The sequence below is a fragment of the Poecilia reticulata genome, linkage group LG17 (genome assembly GCF_000633615.1).
Source record: "Poecilia reticulata strain Guanapo linkage group LG17, Guppy_female_1.0+MT, whole genome shotgun sequence".
Classification (NCBI taxonomy): Eukaryota; Metazoa; Chordata; class Actinopteri; order Cyprinodontiformes; family Poeciliidae; genus Poecilia; species Poecilia reticulata.
In genome coordinates, this window is record NC_024347.1 from 13,345,885 (window position 1) to 13,371,193 (window position 25,309).

A 25,309-nucleotide genomic window follows, 5' to 3' on the forward strand; every position below is an offset into this window, starting at 1 on the left:
ACTAAAGTCGCAACGGAAATGAAAGTTTATGCCAACAAAATTATCCCTATATAAATCAGCGAGTAGTGAAACCAGTTATTCTGCATTTCTGCTAAAATTCCTCTGTTTTGTAGCTGGTAGTTTTCATGGTTGTACCTTTTTCTGCACCAAAATCATGTGAGACAGGAGAGCTGGGKTGTCCGTACGTCTGGGCCAGAGAGGGCGTCGACATGGGGCTGGCTGCTTTAAGTGACGCTTTGTTGGACGATGAGGAGCGCTTAGGGATGTAGTCTTCCCCGAGAGAATCTCTATGAAGTTCCACATCAACCACCTGAAACAAATAGAGCTGCTTTTTAAAAGTGGACAACAAGRTGATACAGAACCTAGAYTTTGATGGTAACATTTTGATTTTGATCGTAAAAATCTACAGCATTTGCATTTGGGGAAAACTTTTTTTGTTTGTTTTTCATAGAACCTGGCATTTGTTTTTGTGGTTCTGTACATGTTTACAAAACACATTATAAAATGATGCATCGGTGGGTATTCTAGACAATACTGTGACTACGCTGACTTTCCAGATTGTCAACAGGTTTAAAATCGAATATGGTTAAATTTCCTGCCTCTCCTTGTTGTCATCTATACATCTATAACTTACAGTTTCTGCTCCCAGTGTCTGCAGGCCTGTGTATGTTCTGTCCAGCTGCAGAAGCACAAGATAAGTTACACGATTAAACAGGAAATCTGTAACTGCAACAGAGCAGCACCAACACACTCAGATAAACACAATAAATAAAATGAATGTCAGCAAACAGTGCAAAAACCGGTTCATGTAGAATAGAAAGGATGTGAGCAAATATGATTTTATACTCTTATTTTTGTCTTTTTCTGAATACCGTATAATTTAGTGGTATTAACTGAAGTGAAATCGAGTAAATGAGGGCTTCAAATCGCCTAAGGAGAAAACTAAATAAATGTTTAAAAAAAAACAAAACCGGCCTTAAAGACGCCGTCAGAACAAATAAGCGACCTTAATGGAGATGTGGTCTATGGTCTGACCTTTAACTGGTGGATGATGTCGATGCGTTTGTTGCGAGAGTCTTTGAAGTGGATCTGGATCCKCACAGGAAACTCCCCCCATCCGCGTCGTGTTAAATGAAAGGGAGGCTCGCTGAGAACAGGCACATCGAAAAGCCCCAATTAAATGCCACCCGAATACAAATCTGCAGCAGCACCCCCCAACCCACAATGCCTTTTAAGAAAAAACATTCTCACAGTTTTCTGGCTCAGCTCCAGTTATTAATCTCTTTAACAATCAACGACCTGAAGATCTTAAACTCTTCTTCTTTGAGGTGTGAAAACAAAAAGGCATGCAAATGTTAGTTTATTTTAGATTTCTGCTCAAGTACAGCCAACTAGTTTAAACTTTACTTTTATGCATCAACCTTAACAAGACTGAGGCTGTTTGAGAGTCAGCAGAGGGCATCGCGCCTGCTTAGGGTTCACGGAGCATGAACGCTCGAGTCAGTCAGAGGGAGCTTAGAAGCTGCTGCTGCTGCTGCTGCTGCAGCACCAGAAGAGCTTTGTCAGCTCAAACAGCCTGGAGGCCACGGCTCAGTAGGAGGAGTGATGGATGATGATGGTATCTGAGGAAGACGACTATTTAAGATCTTAAATCCAAGCTGCAAAAGCCAGAAAGCTGCATTATTTTCCAAGATAAATCCAAATTTAACTGTGAAGGACTCTGCATGTTAAACATGCTGCTTCTCAATTCTATGGTCACCAGGGATTAGTTATCATCTCAAAACACACAAACAGTATTTTACACAGACATGAGTGCATAAGGTGCTGCTTTATTACAGATGCACAAGGGGGCGCTATTTGTTAAAGTGTTTTCTTAGATTTCTGTTTACTGCAGAGTCACTGAACTGCTGTCCCACTAAGAGGTTAACCTAAAAACCCAGAATCACGTGTAAACTAATGAATACTGCCTCTTATTACGCAAGTGTTTTCCAGAATTGTTTTCCTGCTGACAAAGAGGTGGAGCATGCCCCCCATCCACCACCCCCCTTTTTTTTTTTTCTCAGAGCAACAACAACAACAAAAAAGTTCAAATCGAATATTGTGTCCATGGGCAACATGGCGCTGTGAAGGGAGCACGCTTCCTGAAACAAGTTTGTCCCCGTCTGTCTGGCTTCTATTGATGCCTCAGGTGACCACATGAAACGGCAACCAAGAGCCRATTTCTATGAGAAGAGGAGGARGAGCTCTGCCTGTCTCTCATGACATGTTCAGAACTGAGGAGTGTTTACATGCACTGCTGATTCCTAAATACTCAGAAAGATTCACACAGGAACGAACCTGACTTCCACCAGGTCGTTGGGTTTGTAGCTGGGGTGCAAAAAGAACCAGACTTTCTTCACAAAGTGGTCGATGCTCGGCTCTCTCCTCGAGCCTCTGACGTACACCATCCACTTGTGGGTCGACTGGTCGTTCTCTTCCCGCTTATCAGGGGGGATGTACCTAAAAGCCAAAAAACAAAAAAAATAGTACAAAAAAAAGAAAAAAAGATCAGTAATTGTTTGGTTGCTCAATATATTCCCTGAAAAAAATGAAATATGTGTAAGGAAGACAGAAGGGATAGCTGCAAAAGACTGTTATCCTGTCTTTAACTAAAATCTCTAGAACAAAAGAAAAGGGGAAATAAATGTTTAACTTTAACTTAAGGGCTGATGGGGAACAAAATGTTCAACACTGTCGACATAATATAAGTGAGCCCAACACACACAAAACGGAGAAGAAACGCAGCCCCCGACACGGTTAGCTTAAGCTACATAAAAAGTAACAGACTGAGCTTTGTGGGATCATGACAACTTTCATCTCACGGCGCATAAAGAATCCGCCAGAAACAGTAAGTTTTGTAGGTCACATCAGGCCCAAAGGGTAGATAAATAAGACAAAACGTGTTTTCAACCTTTATCAAGACTGGGCTTGTCGTAAAATCAAATTGTGGCTCCAACTCTTGGGAATAAAGTGTTGCACAAGATCAGTTCGTCTGTGTGGTTCAGATCACAACCACCGACTGCTTGAGAAGTTCATCTTGTTCTTGTTTGTTTTGGACTTGGAGGTTATACACGAGACACTCTCCATACCCATTAGCAACCCCGGTAAACATGTGAAAAGGTTTGAAATGCTCATTTTAAAATGATAGTATAAAATAGATATAGCTTAAGCATACATGTTATTTATGCCAGTGGTGTTCACTTTGTCACATAGACCAAAACTATCCAGTTTAAACTACTAAATGTTATTTTTTCTTTGAAAATACAAAATTTAACTTAGATGATATTATTTGTTTACCACAAACATGAACTAAACAGAGATATTTTAATGGATCATTAAAATATCCATTAAATATCATCTTTGAATATCATCTTCAAAGATGATCTTCTTCAAAGATGATATTTGAAGAAAAGGAATCTGTAAATTATTGCTGATCTGAAACATGTGAGTTAAACATGTCTGACACATGAACAAAAAAAAACAACATACAATTTCATTATATTTTTCTGGCTAATATTTTGTTGAAAATTTTGTCAAGTAACCCAAGGGTAAGAGTTGGTGGATTTTTGTGTTTCTGTGACTGTAAAGTAAATAAAACAACAAAAAAACACAGTTAGTAAAAGAGTGTATGGGCCTAACTTTTAACATACTAAGACAGACGACGATCTAAAGCAAGCTTGAGTTCAGTTTTGTTGCATACTTGGATACGTTTCCGACAACAATGGTCTTCTTAACATAGAGTCTGGAGGCTTCATCTCCAGTAGTGTGGTAGGTCACCCTCTGCTCTACGTCCATGGGTGAAGGCACACCAAATGTGTCCTAAGAAAAAATAAATAAATTAAAAATTAGGAGATTGAGCAGCTGTGGAAAGATCACAGACCCTAACATTTCATCAAGTGGAACTAACTTTGCCCGTGTTTCGTCCAGGTCTGCGCTCCTGCTTGCCGCCGTCCTCTTTCCACGTTCCCTCTCCGTTCCTCTCAGTGCCGTCTCCTTGCTGTGAGAGAGATTCACACTCTGAATGGGCCAGGGATTGCGTTTCCGAGCCCTGGTTGAGAGGGGAAGAGGAACGGGACGGAGACTCCAGGAACCGACGGATGGCCGGATGGTTCAACACTGCAGGGTCACTTTTCAAGGTGTGCTAGAAAAATGCAGAGACAATATGATCAACTTTTGCAATACTAAATTATTTTCCCACTTCACTGCTTAACATCTGTGCAGTTTTGGTTGTTTCATAGTTAACTTTTTAAGCATTTATTGCTGATACTGTGCCAATTATATCCACCAGTAAATGTTTTTTAAATGCTATGACGGTAATTTTCCCATCATCTACTCATACTTTTCAGACTCATAATCACCGATGTGATGTGTCTTCAAGAAATTTATTATGTACTTTGTGTTTGTTCTACACTGCCGGTGAAAGGTTTGTCTGAAATAAATTACTAAATTACAAAAAAAATTACAAAGTTTACTACACATAAAGGAGGTTCCAGCACTATATGTATGTATATTATCTATCAACAAGACATATCCGATAGTTAATTTGATTAGGTGAGACATTATTATCTCAGATATTAAGTAAGAATGAACTTCCCAAAAATAAAAATCAGAGCACTAAGCAAATCTTCTGAAATATGCATATTAAGTATATAGGTACAAAAATGAATCAAGAACGCAACTACATGTCTGTAACTGACCCAGAGCTTTCCCCCCCCCCTCTTTGACCTATAAAAGCTATTTGTTCAAAAGCTATTAGAAACTACCTCTGGAGGCTTTGTTATTCCAGAACTGGCAAAGTAATTTGCCACTATGCATGCCCGTAGCTTGTCCATCATTCTCCTGGCTTCATTTAGGCGCTGCAAATAAAAGTTGCATTAGCACAGTCAGCTGCAAATTTTAAACAATTTCTGCATATTGTCCCTTAACAGCGGGAGAAAAAATAAATAAATAAATGGATTACAGATAGAAGTATTTTTTTATATAATTCAGAATCACATACCTGACTTATAACATCTATTTCATGCTCTTTGTTCTTCATTTCCAAAGAAAACTGCTCCCTAATGATGTTTTCAATTCTCTGTACAGTCGCTTCTCGAGCTGAGAAAAAAATATATATATTTTTTTCTTTTTATATTTTAAACGAGAAACATACAAATAGAAGCAGTACTTCATATTATTAACTTACCATTATGTTCAGCCGTTTTATTTCTCTTATTACTTTGAACCAGTGAAATGTCATCATAGTCTGGGTCATTGCCTTCTATTTTCCTTTTAATTCCTGACATGTTTACCTACAAAGATAAAACAGGATGAAAAGCAGATTAGGCTAACGGTGGCTAGTCGTTTCTATGCTGTTTGGGTAGTTATTATGATTGTTGTTAGCATCGCATTAGCTGCTAAGGAGAGAAGTTCAATCAGTTACAGTAAATGATTGAAGCTAACTCTGTAGCACGAACTACCTTGAGAGGTGTTTACTACACAGGGCTAAAGGTTTTAAACTCTTAGTGAATTAGCCAACAACATAAATGGGTGTAATAAGCACGTACATGAAATGCTATTGTATATTGTACCCAATAAAAATAAACACAATTGTGCCTGCTATTCGTGCAGCCGACTTGACAGTCACGTTAAAGAGCGCTAACCTTGTTTGCTAATTTAGCTAACATTGGCACATGTTTGTAGCCACCGAGTCCGACTACATGAAAAGCAGACTTACTGGAGATGTCTGTGCAGTGCAGTAACAATACTTGTTTTAACTCAAAGCCAGCACATCCTTGCTGTATTCGTCCAGTACTCGTGTCTTGCTATTTGCTAAATCTCGAGCTGCATATGTATGCTAACTGAGTAGTGCTGAGTAGTTAGCCTCGCGATTCACCAAAGAAGCCACTGGGGGCCGCTGTTCTACAAATGAATTTTCTCTACTCCTGAAGAACTGAATAAAAAAAAAAATAAAAAAACTCGAACATAATGTAATGTGATTCCTTGGAAAAAGGGAGTATCTCATCATCAAAAATGTTATTTGTATTACAACTTCCAACCAGCAAAACAGGTAATCAGAAATAAAAGTGGAAGTAGGACGTCATTCAGTTTTGTTTCTGTTGACAGGAATGATAATTAGATGCGGTTACTGAAACCAAAAAGCTGTTTTCAGATAAGCAGCGCAACAAAAAAGTATTTTTTCYCTGTTGTCACTGAATCTCTCTGAAAATATTTCAGTGGCTCACCTATTCTTTAGAAATCATATCATAGAAATYGTATGGCATAATTGCCMAAAAAAATTCCTTGATGTTTTCCTGAGCTTAAAATATGCAAAACAGCATGACAAATCACATATTTTCTACATCTTCTACCTAAAAGACAAGCCGCATTGTTTTCAGTCCCATGTACTCTGAATAAAATAAAATTCAGTTCAACCAATAGCTTTCTAGTCAAGTCAAGTCATGTAAAACAGAGTACACCCTTGCGTAATTTAATCTCAATTTAAAACAGACATTCTAAGACTAGAKATATTAGCATCATGCAGATCAAGAAACAGACAAATCAGGGATAAAGCTGTGGAAAAGTTTAAACCATTGATTTTTTAAAAGAAATATTCCATTTAGTTTTGTTTTTTTCAAAAGCCATGAGTCCTTTTTACAGTGTGTCACAAGTCATCTTTGAGAGATGACTTCATGCAAAATGCTTTTTGTAAGATGAAAGACATTTCCACAGGAACTTAAAAGCTMATTTCCTGCTAAAATAGCAAGACAGACTCTACTGACCTTGAACAATGCCACTCGCTAATCTTTTAAGCTGGTTAATGACCCGTCAGATGTTAACAATGTTGCATCTTCAGAAATGGCATATTTCTGAAGATCATACCTAAGATCATCAGGATAACATCAATTCCACGAGCCTTATTGTTATCTTTCTTCCTTCTTCTTCAGCTTTGCAATGATATCATCTTCTTGATCACACACTGGTATTCAAAAACATTGCGGGTTACTCAGAAATATGACTCTGAAAAATGCGGAAAMGTTTTCCGTTTATGTGGAAGAAAAGTTACATTTCTGCATTTTAAACCTTTTCCTTTTGACCTTCTCTTGTATTTTTATCTGATTTTTTTTCCTGTTACAATGTAAGTTTTATGTCTTTCGAAACGGCAACTGCCAAATAAAGACTTCTTTTTTCATCACATGGGCCATTGCCTATTTTGTATAAAGTGACCTCTCCTGTGAGTTGCAAAAACTGGAGCATGTTTACAAYTTTTATTTTCAATGTGATAATTGTAATTAAGATGTTCAAGTTCTCACAGAGACACAGGCTTTCCTTTGTCTGCCAGGACAGGATTGTTCCAAATCTCTTTTTAACCTCTAAAATTAACATCAGTGCTGTCTTTTCATGTCTGTAAATGTGTATCTGTTTAAAACAAACAAATTAAGAAGTTTTTTTTTATGTTTTTTTTTTTTTTACAAATTAATTAGTATTAATTACCCATGTCTACAAAACTCTGTGAGAAAATGTTGCAGTGGTGGTGTCAAACCATGATGTGGAATGCATGCCACAAATCATGTAGCATATAAAAAAAACCCAGCGAATGTCTACTSGAGCCTGTGTTGCTCAATTTTACTTTAAACTGTGCAGCTGATGCCGGGCCACATCCTTTTGTTCCACACAATGGCTCATTAAAACATCACCAGCATGATTGATTCGTCCCTCAATGGMCTCAAACCACCAGCAGCTATGTTGAGTATATGTCTTACTGGTTGATTAAAAAAATGTTTTTTTWWAAATCTGGCATATTTCTGGATCCATATTGTAACTTACATTGAAAGTTTAAATATAATATGAATTTTGTCTACTCTACAGTGACGTAGAGTTATAAAAACAGGCTCGAATATGAACACGGACACACAGAATTCGATTTCTATAAAGTGCCAGAGAAACCACACTCTTTTTGAGCAATGTCCTGGCACAATCCTCTCTGGATATAAGGCCATTCTTAGAAATAACAGAGCCAATGAAAAGTGATTGCTTTCCTGGCAAAGATTTGCTTTTAATCAGACATAGCCCAGAAATTCCCAACAGGATCAACATCATTGCTTTAAGACCGGAAGGCTAATGTAAGCCTAGTTGTGTGTTTGGGATCATCATCCAGCTACAACTGAGTCCATGTTTCAGTCATCTGAACCAAACCRTCACCCACAGGTGGAAACATTTTTATTTTTTATTTTTCAGGAATAACTATAAAGTCTCAAGACACAGATGCTGGAAAACAAGCATTGAGGGAAAAAAAAACCTGCTTCAAAATTGACATGTTCAATTATAACTGAAAACTCAAACTGCCTTCATGAACGAGCCAAATGTCTTCTGGATTGACGTTTTATGAAACAAAGAGTCAGCTCTGATAAGGACTATGTTTAAAGGAGTTAGCACAGTGGTGGCAGCATCACGAGGGTCTGCACTAGTAGTAGACGGATTACCTAAAACTGCCTGATGGTTCAGACCTGGACACAAAATGTTGTTCCAACCAGACAGAGATCTCAAGCGTTGGTTTTTTTGAATGGACCAAGCAGGAAAGGCCCTGACCTCAACCCCAACAAACATGTTGGCACTAAGCTTAAAAATGGATTGAATGCCAGGTAGCAAATCAATTTAAATGAGCTCCACCATTTCTGATAAAAAAGAGAGGGGAAATGAAAAAAAAAAAAAACAGAATTATATCAGAGATGTTTCTATGGATGTCACCAAGCAAGTTTCAAACAGTAGTAGAAGTGTTTGTAAATATTTAGAACCGTATGTATAACTTTTAWGTTATGAAAATTTGCAATCCATTTAACTTGTACAACAAATTCTTGTTTCTAATATTCTATGTTGTATCATTATGGCATCATTTATGTCAGTGATGAGTGTAGGTAAATTTATGTCAGGCTCTGTGTGTTTAATTTATTCTTACTGGAACAGACAGATCAATGTGCAGACGCATATTTTTACTGTCAATGTGGACATTTACAAACCACTTRATTAAAACAAAGGACCAATCATTTATACAGAGTTTATTGATGTTCCTCTTACAACCACTGCAACATGTTGCAGGTTACCAATATCCAAAATGTTCTCTTTCTTACATCATACATACAATAAACAATATGAAAAAGGCCAGATTAAATGGCCCTGTCATGATTTGTTTTAAGGCATATGGCACAGCATTTAACATGTTCAATCGTCCATCTTACATGCAGGCACAATCAATTATTTCTCAACACATATAAACCGGGACAAAAATCAGATTAACTTTGGTTGATATCTGTATTTATAAAGAAGGGTAAACTATACATATATATGTTTTTGCTCAACTCTTCCAGTCAGCATTTGCAATATACCATTTAACCTGGTGGAATGACCTTATCTGAACAACACACAAATACACATCTCACCACAAAAAGAATAAAAAAAAAGAAGAAAGAAATCAGATTAAACAAAATAACAGTATATAGGCTCATCACAAGCAGGCAATAAATGAAAGTTCATTGCAAAACCAATAAATCAGAGTATCAGGACAATGTTTGTGTCTCATTTTAAAGRTATTTTAATCTCAGCGGAAGAAGGCACACTTGTTTCTCATTCTCACYATTTTAAGCCTTTTTCATACATTAACCCATCCTTTAACCCGTCCAGCTGGCACTTCTGAGTTAGTATATTATGAAAACAAACACACAAAAAAATTATGCGTGGAGAAGAGAATCAAGAGGTTCATAATTTCAAGGCCYAACACCAAATTAAGCCGTCTCATAGCATGCGTGATGAATAAAAGGAAATAACCCCCAACGGCTTTGTTGATTTTCTGGGATAAAAATATACGCAACATTCACTATCCACGGAGTAAGTTGTGCATTTCTAAGTGGTAATACATGCATAGATTGTTCCTGTTGTCCTAAAAATGGCAAGAAACTCTCCAAATGTGTTCAGTTTGTCACTTTTGGAAGAACTCAAAGCCATTAAAGATGATTTACTGTCTTGTCCACTTTACGTAAAAGAAAWGGTGATTCCATTTCTAAATCTGCCTACATTGAAAAAGGTTTTGTCAAAGTGCACAGCTGGGGATCTTAGTTATAGAAGAAAGACACAAAAAACAACAACAAAAATGTTTTCCATAYAAAAAGAAATCTTTAAAGTTATATTCACAGCAATTCTCTGGTCTATCAATACCAACTTGTAAAAAAAAAAATAAACTTTACAGATTGTGAGCCACAAAGTCGTAAACCCTTAGCATGAACTCTTAACCCCATGTGTGAGGTAYACCATTGCTGCACACCTTCACCGACCAGCAAACACACATACAGACAAACGCACCCGTGGTTACCCAGAGCTACATCTTTGTACGTTAATGTTTAAGTGAGAGGCGCCAGCCTCAATTAAGAGTTAGCAGTTGTGCYGTGCTTATGCTACAACTTGATGTCAAACCTGCTGGGCTCCGACGCTTCCAGGCTGAGTCATAAAAGTCACRCATCCATACTTGTCATGCACACACATCAGTTATTCAGAGCGATCCTTGAGTTTGATCTACAAAGGTTTCTAACTAGCAAAAACCACCCACGTGTCCCAAACACCAAAAAGCTGACAGTAATACTCATCTGACACACCAATGATGTAAATAATACAACATGCTTTTACAAAAAAAATTTAAAAAATACATATAAATTAAAGAAATATATATATAAAAAACAATGAGAAATCAGTTAATTGCAATGGAGAACACAACTAGTAATGTAGAAAACAAACGAGGTGATGAAACAATGTGGAACAGRTGAGGGGAAACAAGCTTGTGAAGTGGGAACTTGTGATGAAAAAACTGAAACAACGGAGCAGAGCTATCACTGACAACTGATTAATGTGTTTGTTCAGCCTCTTTTCAACGGGTTAGGGCRGTAAATAGATAAAAGAACTGATACTGTGGCACCACAGCTGGCTGACTGTTGCCCACATTTCAGCTCAATTACAAATCAATAAATAAATTAAAAATACAGTTAAAATATATATTTAAAAAATACTTATACTTCTAATTAGTGCTGGACTATGCTCTGCTGTATGGAAATATTAGGAACCAGGTCAGTGGGGTACATTTTAGATTGCCTAATCTAAAATGTGTGCAGATTGCACACAAAAAAGACAAAAAAAGACAAAATGATGGAAAAGAATAAATTAGCTCCCTGCTCCTTTAATTTGAACTAATTCAGATGTCTCTTGTTTAAAAGTAACACGTCTATGTGAAGTACATAAAGAGTTTGGCTATAGTAGTATGTGTCCTCACATGTTGCTTGTCTGTGTTTCTGTGTTTAGAGTCATGGCTTGGTTTTGTCACAATAGCGGTGGATGGTTACACATCCGTGGTAGCAGATGGGTCGTGGCATGCCACGATCTCCTGTCAAGAGGCCTGTCGCTGGGTCATAACATATGATTGCATCTGAAGCTTCACCGTTTTCCCCTTGGCCACCGAGGATATAGACCTTCCCGTTAGCCACTGACATGCCACAACTTTCCTGTAAAAGAGACCAAAACAGAAGTTTCAAAATGCTGCTTAAGACTATGGACTTTATACCTCACTTGCTCACAGACTTCAAAAACAATCTGAATCTAAATCAGTCACCTGCTTGGCTAAGGTCTGCAACACAAGTATCCAGTAGTCTTGTGCTGGGTCGTAGCAATAAAGGTTCTGGGTAAGGCCACCGCAGACATAGATCATGTTGTTGAGGGACACAGCTGTGATGCAACGCTTAGCGATGGGGATGTTGGCCCGTAGTAACCATGTGTTTGTATTTGGATCATAGCACTGAACCTGTAGGGTACAGTTGCATAATTAGTAAAAAAGATACAAAATTCATGTATAACATGTAAACAATAAATTGGAAACAGAAATAAGGTACAACGGAGCATGTGACATGGATTTGAGGAGTCTTGTGAACTGACATAAGCTTCAAACGTCAATGTATTTTAATATAACAAAGGTGGGGGTGGGGGAGAAAGTACACAGTTTAAAGAACTTTACAAATATGTTWTCCCAYTTTTGCCCAGTCTTTTTGTTGAGTCACAAAAATTAATCTTAATTTAGGCAAGATCAAAGCTCGGCATATTTTTCTAACACTATTGAGGGTTGTGGTCAGAGATAATTGCTTTCGCAAGGAACTATATATTAACATAGACTCCACATTATCTTTGTCTATTTTTGATATGAAATCCTTGTCACTGTGGCGAATGAGGACTCTTSTCCTCATGAGATTCTTTTGAGTTGGTTCATTGAAGTAAAGTCTGCTTACATTTCAGATTCCTCCATGGTAAGGCAGAAGACAATGAGCCATGCAGACAGACAGGCATCCATCTTTGTCTAATCATTTATCAGACAACCAGATTACCAGTCTGCCCTGTTGTGTGTGCTTCTAATGTGGGCAAACATCCTGCAACTCATTGGAGTAAAATGACTACCTCTGTTTATACTACAATGCCAATTATCAGAAGACATAATCACACTTTTCCAGCGAACTGTCATGCCTGGATTTATGGTGTGTTTTTGTTTTAGCATTCAGTAGGAGAGCTAAATCAACTTTAAATTTGTTACAGTTATGTGGCTCAACGTGTACCTAGAAAATCCATTTAATTATTCTCATCATAGCTTTTAATTAACATCCATCTTCTTTCGTTTTCAGTGCTGTGTAAGAAGTTGCAACCCTGTCATGTTATCGACAATATGGATTTGTTGTTCAATTACAAGCGCGACCCTTGACATAACTGACCACAGTGAATGTCCAATGTATTAATTCAAGCAGAGGTTTTCATCCACCAAGAAATAATGGCATTAGCTTAGTTCTGCAGCCTATAAAATCAGTTGGGAAATGATCTATTGCTACATTTCTATGGGCGATATAGATCTTGATGCAATCAGGACTCTGAACCAGATCAGACCTGCAGAGACCGTTTGACTTGCATAAATTACTAAACAGAAAAATGATACAACTTGTCTTTCATCCTTTCACAGAGCTAACAAACGCAAAAGTAGACAAACTGGCATTTTTTTGAAACAGAACTTAATCTTTAGCACTAAATTACTGCTTCCAGGCCTCAACAAAGAAAACATTATAACCGAGAAAATCTCACTATAGTGAAAACACGCCTCGGATGCAACATGTGTTTACTGTGTGGGAGGGAGAACACACAACTGTTTCTCACCTTGTCTGAACAAGTCTCGTCGTCCGGGCCTCCTCCAATAACATAGAGCTTGCCGCTGCAGCTGGCCACCGCTGGAGAACTGACTGCCTCTTTCAGTGGAGCCACTTCTGTCCAGCGGTTGGAGAAGGAGTCGTAGCACTCCACGCTGCTCAGGCGGCTCTGCCCRTCATAGCCGCCCACAGCGTAGACCTGAGGACAGAAACGCAAGAAATCAGTGAAACACAGGAATATCTCTCGCGTGCAACGGTTTCCTTCATGGCAGCATTTTGAAACAAAGTTATCCAACTAAATTGCTCCACAATATCATAAAAAATGTTTTTATTATAAGTTTGTGAGCATAAACAATAGCTGCTCACTTGAGCACTTCATAAACCAGTTAGTCAGGTCCAGAAGACGAACAACGTTCTGCCGCTAGACAAAGAGGTATTCTCCTTCTTGTTTTTAAATCTGTACTACAATATCCTGACTATTTTTGTCAGATTAGCAGATACATGGCACCTAGCAGTTAACCAAATTACCTTTTTTTTTCTTTTTTTTTTAATCAAATGATTGAAGGATTTTGCATTTTTCACATTTGCAAGAAAACATTTCTTGAAAAAGATTACACCTTGTCAACCAGTGCAGAGGAGGTTAAACTACACATCATCAGAGTAGAATTTCCCAACAGAAACCCTCCAGGCAGTTGCTGACTCCCAGAAATAAAAATAAAAGGAAACGCAAATGCATAAAATTAAAGAGAAGAAAGCTAATTCAATAGACGGAACAGATGTGTGTGTTTGTCTCCTGGATAGAGGTGGGACATGCAACTACTGCTTTTTCCAACTGAAAAACTGTCATTCGTTGGTTTTCRGTTTCAACGCGTGTCGCTTTCAAATGATCCTTTTGGTTTTCTGTAACAATCAAGAGTGCACAACACAGTAACATGTACATCTTTATTGTGAAGTTACTTCAGCACTTTGAAGTCAAAAGTAAGACCATAATCACTTAGGCCAAGTTCAGATCRTTTAATACTCTTGATATTTTCTAACAAAACACTGGTTGATTGTTGTTATAAATAAAAAAAAAATAACACAATAAGAGAGGAACATATGGCACCCAGAGATAAATCCACTGTAATTAGACGCTGTTCTTTTTTCACCCAAGTTTTTGCTGAAGTCAAACTATTTTTCCCCACTCACATCTAATAGGACATATTTAAACTGAAAGCTTCAGAGTGATATAGGACTTTTGTGTGTGGTTTTATAAGAAATGAAACATGTACATTTAGCTTTACCAGATTTGCTACTTTCAATACACTGACCCCTTAATGATTCAGTAAATATATCCAGAAATTGTCCTGCTTAAAAACGACAGTGGCAGTATATTTAAAGAAGTGTAACAACTATAGTTGTAACATACAGTTTAACACCACGAAAAACGTACAGACACTAAAACAACAGAAAATACTAAACCAACTGCTTAATGACGGCTGAACAATCAACCACTTCCTAAAAAAAACCCGATAACGATAAAAGTAGGGAAGTAGGTGAGAGTGAGACTGATAATATAGACCAAAAAAACATAAAATCCACAATCTGTCTATTACTGGAGGGGAAAAAAACAAGTACGACCCATTTCAGAAAATACGTTGTTCATGTCGGACCAGTCTAACAGGAGAATCGTCATTAGGAGTTYAAACAGAATGACTGTGAGGCCTGCGTGCATACAGCAAACATTTTCAGTCATGCAAAAGCACATCTGATTTCTGACGATACAAAGTAGGAGGCCGGGGACTTCTATAGGAATGTTTTAGCATAAAAAAGGATGAACATGTGTATGTGATGATTATAGTGGGTTGTTTACAGCATGTGGGCTTGCAACAGAGCCGTCCATCAAAAGAGGAAATTACAGACTGAATGAGGAAATAAGTAGGGACAAGCTGAGGGGGGRAAGGGAATAATTCTTCTGAAGAATGTCGGAGAAACATTCGAAAGAGATACTGGAAAATAGAAATAATCTTAAAGAATCTGGAGTAAGACTATGACAAAAAACATTCACGAGAAACAAATGAGGAACCATCAAGCATTAAATGCCACAAGGTGTGACAAAGGGGAAAGAAAACTCTGAAATGGATGCATTCACAAATTGAGAATTATAAAAGAAACAGATAATATAAACCTACTTGGATTAAAGATCAATGAGTGTTTTTTTCTATCATACCATAAATCCATATAATCAATGATSTTCTTATAGAATATTTTCATTTATGTATACATAATAGTCCTATAACTGTTTTCAAAAGGAATTTTGCAATCTTAATGTGTAGCTCAGTAGTATTTAAGCAAATAGAGATTCCAAATTTACACCTCAGAAACCTTTTTAAGTGTTGAGTACTGCCTTTTTATAGCCACATTATAACCGCCGAGCTAATTACCACATTGTTGTGGGAGCACAAATCAAAATGCATTTGCTGTGATAAAACAATTGGGGATTTTGGGTGCAGTTTTGAGGTCATAGATCAAATCTCCTTGAGCCATGATTCTTTAAATCAATCAGAGTTCAGTTTGAGGCTGAAACTTTCCAGGAACACCTGCGCTTATCCACGCTCAGCATGTTTGTGCTTAAGCATGTACATGTTTGTCAGTAAAAGATCTTTAGTTTTAAATTAAGACTGTACATTATGTGCATGTTAAGCTACGCTGATTTATTTATTACATGACTATTATAATTATTTAGTACTTCTTTTTACACATTATTAACAAAAACATGCATGAGTTATTTAAGCCATAAGTCATTTGTGCTATTTTTGATACCACTGTCTAGTCTGTACAGTTTCCCCTCCTGTAAGACCAGGAGGGGAAACTCCTGGTCTTACAAGACCAGGAGTTTATGAATTTATGTAGGATGAATTTATTTTCCTACATAAACATTGTATCACATGTTTTATATGGCCTGAAATGTAGTCTATTGTTGTGATTTTATGTGTATTGAGGCATTTGTCAACTGCTTTGCCTGCTGTCTATGGCTATAGGGCAGAGACAGAGATTCAGCTTGTTCTTAACTTGGAAGCATGAAGTGCTGGCACTCATCGGCTGAACTCACACTGCCCTCAGAGAAGAATGTCCACCTGTCCAGAATGAAGCCGCAACTTATCTACTTCAATCCATTTGTTTTCAAATCTGACAACTGACATCAACGAGAAACATTTCTAATCGAAAATATCTAGTGTAAGTGTGATTAAAAAAAATACTATGAACATCTAACATTAGTGAGTCATCACTTTGTATGCAAGGTATGCAAAAGACAAGCACGCCAGCCACTAAGTAATTAATTTACTATTATAAGATATGAAACGAAAACAGTTCAATTATGTGCCTGAACATCRTCATACTCATTACCTTACCAAGTTCTTCAGAATTTCTCAATAACACCTACACCAGACCTAATCATTCATTTTGAGTGAACAATGACGAGCACTTTGCCCTCCCCTCAAATTTTTCTAAAGGATCCTTTACTAGAATTTTCGTAAACAAGGATTACAGTCTCGCCATAACACCTAATTACTCTATTATTAAGTGTCATGTACCAAATCTTGCTGCCATCCAGATAGTTTGCATGCAAAAAAACGCCATCTCCTATATGGTGCAAACAAACCCCAGGCACCAACAGCAGATGCTTTGCATCATGATCCAAACTGTTTAACCCAAAAGCCAGACTGAAGTATTTAAGTTTGCTGGATCTCGTACAAAACATCCCCGGCAGTGAGAATTACGCAACTATGCAACTTCAGCCGGCGACAAGCCTGGCACTGCTGTGGTTCAAGCAGCAGTTAAAATATGAAGCTGGGATGTCTAAAAAAAGAGTTAAAAACCCCATTTGAAACATGAGGATTTGCTTTTTTTCTTTTAATACCTTGCCCAGCAGGACACCCATCTTGTGTCTCCAGCGGCCTTTGACGAGAGAAGCCACTTTGATCCAAAGGTTGAGCTGGGAGTTGTACAGCCACACATCCCTGCTGTTAATGCGTCCTCCTGCGAATGCAATACAACATTATTGTTACAAACTTGACAACTTTATGTGGAAAAAAAGGGCAGAAACAAAGAGAATCTGTTAGCCAGACACATATGCAAAGTTTACCAACTGCCATGTGTTATTTTAAATATATGATAGGTGCATATCTTCACCTAAATTTGTTAACTGACTGCTGGAGCAGCACAACACATTTCAATTTTATTGAATGAGATCACAAAGGGTAAGTTTAGAATTGAAGTCATTTCATAGGCTTGTACAGAAAAAAAACAACAAAAAAAAAAAAGTTGGTTTTGTTTGAGATAAAAAAGGAACAATGATAAGTATGTTATTGTGTCACAGGCAAGCATTCAACAAGCGCCAACATGTGCCTGAAATCTCACAATAAACCTCTCACCATTCATCACAGAGAAGCACTATTAKATATTACACATTAGATATTCTCAATGCATTCCATTATCTTCAGGCCTCTCCAACTGTCAAAATTTCTGACTGCATACGTACACCCTATATTGTTTATTTGATAATGAAGAAACTCTATTCAGTCATTTCAAAGTAAGCAAAAAGACAGATACAGATCTGCAGAGCAAGTTAGACCCAGCATGTGCCTACTTAATAATCCGCCAGATACTTAAAGAGCCAGACAGTCTGTTGCCCTTGAGGCCTCAATTAGAAATTTGTAAGATGGAGCATGTCAGAGGAAGRCGAGTTTCTTAAAAGAGAAAAAAGGGGATTTAGAAAGATAATGTTTAAAATAACAAGCCAAAACCTGAATGTTCTAATAACGTTTGTGAGAAATAAATGTCAAAATTAGCTTTTTATCCCAGCTTTGTTTCAGCTGCAACTTGCAACMATGTATGAGGTTCGTTTAGGTTTTGTCTARCATATAATGTTCATCTATATGACAGGAAACAGTTTAATTAACTTTTATCCATACATTGGCACRCTTCCTGTCYGTGRACAGTGAAACAATACTTTTGTATTTTTGGAGTTTACAGGCTGCAGCTGTGCTTGGGTACAGGCTGGAAGGCCTGTGTTTATACCAGTTTCCTGTGTGAAAAGGGACAGACACAGGCAGGAGGAATGCACACCAGTGTTGTTAAAGGTATAGAGGACAAAAATACAATCAGTCATAAAAACAGATTTTAAAAAAATGGGGCAGTGAGGATCATAAGACTATATAAACAAGTAACRCTTATGTATTGTATGTGTTGGGCATAAAACTGTGGGGGAGGAGCAATGTATGTTTTTAAGCAGCGCATGAGAGCAGATTTATAACTCGTGAGGACTTGGCACATGTGCAGAATATAGCAGACTCTTTGCTGAGGGGGACACTTTTCATTTTTTTCCCTCTCTTTTGACTTGTTTTTCCTCTTTCTTCTTACGCTACTCAGCCGTTTATTTGCATGAATGTTAACAGTTTCCTTAAAGCATGTCTGAACACAACCAGTACCTATGGGCTCTCCACACTTTCCGTAACAGAATTTTCTTTAAAATAATTTGACCAAAGGAAAAATGTGCATCAAMCCTTAAACAATTTGCAGCTATTCTACGGGCTGCAACCTGGAAGCAGAACTTAAGTTCCTTAAGCTTAACAACAATCTGTATTCATTTGCTAAAATAAATTGGGTCATAGAAATGTCTTGCATAATCTAGGTTTTATTTTTTTCTCTCTCTCAGAGGAGACTTAGTGCTCTCTTGGCACACAGTTAATTTAAAAAACGAAGCAGTTTCCAGGAGGCCATGACAGATATAATATACAAGGTTCTGATTTTTCTTCAAAGCTCTTCACAGTAAAATCTTTAGAAGACAATAGGTGTTTCTAGAATGTGTTATACATGCAGCTCTATGAAAGCTGTTACAACAGAGATTAACTAAATCATAAGAGTTAGCTAACAAATAAAGGCGTCTCCGAGTACTAAACTGAGAGTTCAGCCAGATGTTTTCAATAAAAGATACCCAGGCTTAAAAAATTGGGGAAAATTTATCATAGGCTTTCTTGCCAATATTAAAAATACTATATGGTAAGAAAGATGAGCAATAACTTTAAAGGTGTACTAATGATTTATTTATTTTTGTTGGAATAACATTGTCCTTCTAAATAATTAAGATGAACTTGACTTTGACTAGTTTTTCTGGAAGATACTTGAAAGAAGGAATATTAACTTCCCTAGCACATAAACATGGAAAAGTATTTTCTTAATTGCAAATATTTATTGGTAGTTAATCATCCTCAACAAAGCAGGAAAGAAAAAAAAAAACGATACAATGGTATGCTAATGTCTGCTACAAGGCATTTATTTACACAGCGAAGTCAGACATGTCACTGTCACAACTGCTTAAATAAAAATGATTTTCAATAATAGCCGCTTTCATTAAGGAGTTTCCTTCCGCAGCACGTGYTTCCAGATCAATGGCAWAGGTAGAAGGTTAAGCTTASGTAAGTAAATACAGAGACCCTATTGACCAACCTACCAGACTGACACCAGAACTGTTGACCTTCCATTTTGGTTTGACTAATTTAGTTTGCTTGATTTTAAGACTTGAAAAAAAATGTTGCACATRCACAGAATATAACAAATACAACATGATCTTACCAGACACCAAGATGTCATTGCGCAAGGCGCAGACAGCATACTCTGACTTGGTGAACTCAGGCAGCTTTGACAGGGATTTCCATTCCCCTGTGACTGGATCATAGCAATCGTTGTAGGGTAGGTTGAAGCCCCCCACTCGCTCACAACCCCCAACCACTACAATCACCTCTGAGTAGCCAGTCGACCTGTGCGGAGGAGAGTGAGTAGGTGTCAGGCATAAAAATATGAGATATAGTAGCAACAACAAATAAAAAAAAGACTAGATTAACCTTTTCCAATCAGTTTTACAAACAAACTATACTAAATATGCTCTCTTCTRTAGCCCAGTGAAGGAAGTTTGCATACAAATCCACATTTGTCAAAGGCATGATTTATAATTAACGTCAAGGCAAAGTTCAGATCATTACAGACATACAGCAGCACAGGACATGGTTAGAAATAAGACTTGAGCTGAATCTCCATGATCACAAAGGTTTGTTCTTAGGATGATAAATACACAGAGCTACAGCTTTTCCTTAGCATGTGAGAGAAAGCAGACCCAACACTGGCAGGTGTTGAGGGGCTTCAGCTGTGTGCTTAGCTGTCTACATACACACAGACAAACACACACACAACTAAAAGACACAAGCGGTTAAGCTACATCTGTTGGAGTGTGTGTACAACAGATCAATTATATCCCTGGCACTTCTGAAGAAAGCAGAGGCTCTGGTGTACAAACAAAGCCAGAAAATAGAGGATCTGTTTTGACCACCATTTTTGGCCCTCTAGGCAAATGGAGAACTCAATAAAAGGGATGAACTGCTCGACTGGTTTGATGATTTGAACAGCTCAGCTCAGACAATGCACCTGAAATACATGTTGCACAGCCTTAATAACTGACAGCTGGAACTGGTCCCATTTTAACCATTGCTGCGTTTCAAATTTCAAACGCAGCTGCCTTGCTGTTTGCTAGGGTACAGCCCACCATATGCTCATTTTTAGTATCATGTTTAGAAGGCATCAGTCAGCTCTAGCCTTTGTCCTTTATTAATGAGCTCAACTGGACACCATTACAGCAATAAAAGAACAAACCCCCAAAAATAAATTARAATCCAGTAAATTGGTGAGAGGTGAACGAACAGGAACACAGGAAAGAAAAAAAACATGCGATGTGAGCTTCACCTGTGGTATGACAACAAGACTCGACATTTTCAATTGATTGCTATTTCTTGCATCATATCTTTCTTTTTAAATCTGTCTATGTTTGAACATGCCTGACTCCCCTCTATCATTTACATTTCAAGACAGTGCTACAAAACAAAGCCAAGTGAGYGCCAAACTTGTCTCTTCAGCACAACAACACTCCCCGTCTGTGTCTCGCTGAAAAGCATGTACAACAACAACACCACAACCACAGAAGCCAGGAGAACAGAGTTCATTAGCAACTTKCCATCAAAGTAAAACAAAAACATAAATGTCAAGACGGATGTAAAAAAAGATCCCTTTCTGAGGAAAGATTAGTCATTTGAAGTCACACTACGTCCACAGACTTTCATATTTAAAGTTGCCTGAAACCTTCCTCATACCAAAGAATGCTAACATTTTCAGTACCTGCGTGGACGAGTTCTGGGTGACATCATTTCGTTTCCTAGCACGTGGTAGCGCCTGGCCTCATGGAGGAGCTTGTAGCACTCTGGAGCGTTCTGGATGAGCTCGTCTCCCTCCACCGTCTGGACGAAGTAATTCGGGTGAAGCAGGGGCAACCGAACGTGCTGCAGCAAACTCTTTAGCATGGGCCGCCTTTGGTCCACGTTGTGGTACACCCATTTCATCACTGCCTCAAACACTATCTCCTCCTTACTGACGAACAAATCTTCTTTGCCAATGTAGTCTTTCAGCTCTTCAATCCGTAGGTCAAGGAACTCTTCATGGTGTGACACTTCTGAGAAGTTTGCCAGGGCGTAACTTTTGCAGCGGCTAGCAAGCTGCTTGAGAGCGTGAGCATCCGCAAAGCGCTGAATGCCAACACAGTTGCATGGGTCAAGCTGGTTCTCTAGGAACTTTGCACAAGCATCCCGCAGTGTGGTGATCTGGAAGAGGTTGGAGGTCTCAAAGAGAAACTGGACATTCTCTGTGGTGATCTTGGCACGCCCAGTGTAAACATAGTTGAGGAAGGCCTCCATCGCCTCAGCCTCAATGCCRTTGATTTCAACCAGCATCTCCCTGCTCTCACGGTGATCATTGCAGAACATGGCTTTGAAGTAGGAAGAGCAGGCACAGAGCACAGCACGGTGGCAGGGAAACTCGCGGCCCTGCACGCTGATGACCACATCAGTGAAAAGACGGCAGTCGCGGAACTCATTGAACACCTGAAGGATTCCCTCCGAATGTGACGCACCAGAGCAGAAGTCAAAGTCATCGCCTGCTTTGCATTCAACTGGCAAAACCTTAAGGAAAAAATTACATTCATAAATATGTTTAAAAAAACTGTGGCTAACATAAAATATACTTAAAATCAGAAGACTTAGTACCTTGCGTTTGACAACTGGTGATTCTTTGGTGTCTGAGGTGCTGCTGTTTATTCTCCTGCCCAGAACCAACACCATGGCTGCTACCTTTAACAGAAATGCTCCTTGAACTTTTGGGTAATCTAAAAAGATTAAATGAAAGGTACCACAGAATTATTCATCATGTGGTTGTCGATTTGGACAAAGAGTGGAGAATAAGGAAGGGGCAAGCGAAGCAGAAATGTTACCCTAATTGGGTGAGTACAACATTAAACGAAAGCTTGTCTTGTAAAGTGCCATGAAATGATATTCACAGTAAAGTGGCACTATATAAATAAGTTGAATKTAATTAAAATCTAAGTTAATTGAACGTAAGCGAAAAGAAAAAAAAAATACTTCAGTCTTGTGGAAAAAGATAGATGTTTTCAACTGGGTAAATATAGGTGGCAAATAAATACACTTTACTTCCTCTAGCGTGCTCATCACCTCTGCAAACAGTTGTGCCCTGGAGCACAATTGCTTGCATGAGACTGAGGATGACAAAGAGGCAGAGGCGGGAAAGAAACGGTTGGAGAGGCCAACCTACATGCCATTCAGGTTTGTTTTGAAAGAAACTGATAATGAGGGATGCTATTAGAGAAAATTTCATGAGCGCTTGAGTAAGTGAGTCTGGACTGCCAACAGATAACCTGGAGTAACTTTTTTGCATCATTAAAAAAAAAAAATAAAATCTTTTGCTATAGTCATTTTTAATAATACAAAAAAGTACAAATACATAGACCAACCAAATTTCTTAACCAAGACAAAGTGTTTTCTTCTCCTCTGGAAAAAAGCCTTCATTAGCTTAAAGAAGAAAAAAAAATGCCTTGGGCTATACTGCCTGTTTCAAAAACTAACAACAAGACAGGCCTAAGTCCTAGTGAGGTCATTTATCGCTTGTTATTTTTAACTTGGACTCAACCCATTCACGTGTCTTATTTGCCAGCAGCGGAGCAGCGGGTCACTGCAGCCAGGCAGATTACAATACAAGTTTAGMSAGAATGCGTCTGACATTTGCTGTGTGAATGAGCTTTACTACAGAGGAAACAAAGAAAACATTGCATTTACAGAAACACTGGGCTAAAGCAAACAAAACAGAGATCTAATAATAAAACCATCTGAACTTATGTATCTATTTGTGTTTTTATTTTGATAATAAGCTGGATGTATTACTTTTTTTTATAAATAAAAAGGTTGTAATATGTTATTACTGTTAATTAATTAACAGTGTGTGCAGCTGCGTGGAGAGATAAGCTAACAATCGGTTAAACAAAGCAAAGCTGGCTCGCGCCCGACCGTTACTGATTTAGCAAACTGATAGTTAGCTAGATTCTTGAAAAATAAATAAATAATTGCAACAAAGCGAGAAACATACCCAACATATGTCAGCAAATAATACAGTTTTACAAGACAAAAGCGTTACCGTGAAAAAAAGTTTCCAGATGCTGCCTCTGTCTTCTGTCAAAAGTAAAGGAAAAACAAAGGGGGGGGGAGGATATTAGAAAAAAAAATAAAACTTTATCTTAAAAACGCTCGCCACTAACTTATCATATCTTCCATCGAACTGTTGTGAAAAAATAACTTGGCTGCGACACAGTCAGGACATTTTGACTTGTTCCGAAGACAAAAACAAAGACTCTTAACTACCTGACCCTGTTGTAAACAGAACCCTTTATATACATCTACTTGTCAGGGGAAAAAAATACGTTCCAYTGGGCCTACGCAGATTTTACTGATGCATCCTGGGAAACTGAGTCTCTTTTCCTTCCAGGGATGTAARCTTGTCCAACGAGAAAACTACACTCCCCAAGAGACTCCAGTTCTCCACGTGGCTTCCCTTTGTTTGCAAACAAACGCAAGTTTTATGAGAAGAAAAATCCATAACAAGTAGTGGCTGCAAGATTGAAAAAACACGAAAACAACCGACAGTGCCATTTAAACCACTGTTATAAAAACCTGTATGTGATTATTAGTGTTTTGCAGAGTTAAACTGCTTACAAAAAGATTTCAATGTTTACATATCGAAACACAAACAGTGCACAAAAAAGACGACGTAACATGAAAAATATGTTAAGTCGTCTAATTTTAAATCTATCGGCTGATCAAAACAAAAATGATGGTCACTACCCCTCCCCCACGATTCCCCTGCAGGTGAGAAGGAAGGAGGAACTTAGCTGGAACAAAGGACGTCATAACTTCCTGTCAATGTTGCAAAATACTTTTCAAGAGCTTTAAACTGGATCACCTTACACTTCCAACGAAGTAAACAACAATGCATATAGAAAAAACCTAATCGTTAAGCTTAACATAAACCACAGATGATGGTCAAATTTCACAATATTGCTACTTTTTGAAAATACACTTAAAACCAGTATTACCAGATAAGTTACCAAAATCAAGACACATGTGAAATTAGTGGAGGACATAGCATTGTGGTTTGTACTAAAACACCTGCTGGTCAAGTTGACCAAAACCAAACCACCTTACGGGAGAAGACCTAAGTTTTTTTATTTTTATTTTTTATCGTGAACACAACTGTTTTGCAAACGAGGCAAATACAAAGTAAACTTTACTGTTCAATAAATAGAAAGTTGTTATTGCAGAATTACAAATACCGGCAAATTTTACGACATGCCAAATGTGCTATGAAGTAGGTACTCAGGTGTTAGGAAACACTTCTGCTGTACWTGTTCAGACAGACAAATGTGYCCCTCTGCTGTTGAGCTGCTGTATTACACACATARACCAGGTCCTCCATCAAACGATGCAGACATTACCGCCATTCATTTCTCTTTATGATCCATAAATGGCCGTGTCAGTGATCTGTTTACACACCCAGTTTTAGACAAACAAGGCTTTGAAAGCAAACATAGCGGAGTGCTTTTTTTTAATATGGTCATAAACTGTAGTCCATCAACATGTTCCACAAGACTTTTTATA

The 25,309-nt window shown here is 38.0% G+C and overlaps 2 protein-coding genes across 2 annotated transcripts in view; both read right to left on the minus strand.

Annotated features, from left to right (window-relative positions):
* yeats2 (YEATS domain containing 2) overlaps window positions 1–5,916 on the minus strand; it is a 24,202-nt gene extending 18,286 nt beyond the window's left edge. Inside the window, exons 1-10 of the mRNA XM_017309874.1 lie at window positions 5,756–5,916; window positions 5,225–5,330; window positions 5,039–5,136; window positions 4,803–4,895; window positions 3,947–4,180; window positions 3,740–3,858; window positions 2,338–2,499; window positions 1,036–1,147; window positions 635–679; window positions 136–310 (exon numbers count right to left, since the gene is read on the minus strand). Coding sequence (XP_017165363.1) covers window positions 136–310; window positions 635–679; window positions 1,036–1,147; window positions 2,338–2,499; window positions 3,740–3,858; window positions 3,947–4,180; window positions 4,803–4,895; window positions 5,039–5,136; window positions 5,225–5,324 — 1,138 coding nt within the window. The 5' untranslated portion in view covers window positions 5,325–5,330; window positions 5,756–5,916. The remainder of the gene's footprint in view (window positions 1–135; window positions 311–634; window positions 680–1,035; window positions 1,148–2,337; window positions 2,500–3,739; window positions 3,859–3,946; window positions 4,181–4,802; window positions 4,896–5,038; window positions 5,137–5,224; window positions 5,331–5,755) is intronic.
* Window positions 5,917–9,059: 3,143 nt separating this feature from the next.
* On the minus strand, window positions 9,060–24,065 carry klhl24a (kelch-like family member 24a). The gene is made up of 8 exons (XM_008433766.1): window positions 23,793–24,065; window positions 22,355–22,473; window positions 21,435–22,270; window positions 19,845–20,029; window positions 17,131–17,249; window positions 13,240–13,428; window positions 11,666–11,854; window positions 9,060–11,558 (listed from the first exon to the last, which is right to left on the minus strand). Exons 2-8 carry the CDS (start codon window positions 22,427–22,429, stop codon window positions 11,361–11,363), a joined length of 1,791 nt encoding a protein of 596 aa, XP_008431988.1. The 5' UTR covers window positions 22,430–22,473; window positions 23,793–24,065; the 3' UTR covers window positions 9,060–11,360.
* Window positions 24,066–25,309: the final 1,244 nt, after the last annotated feature.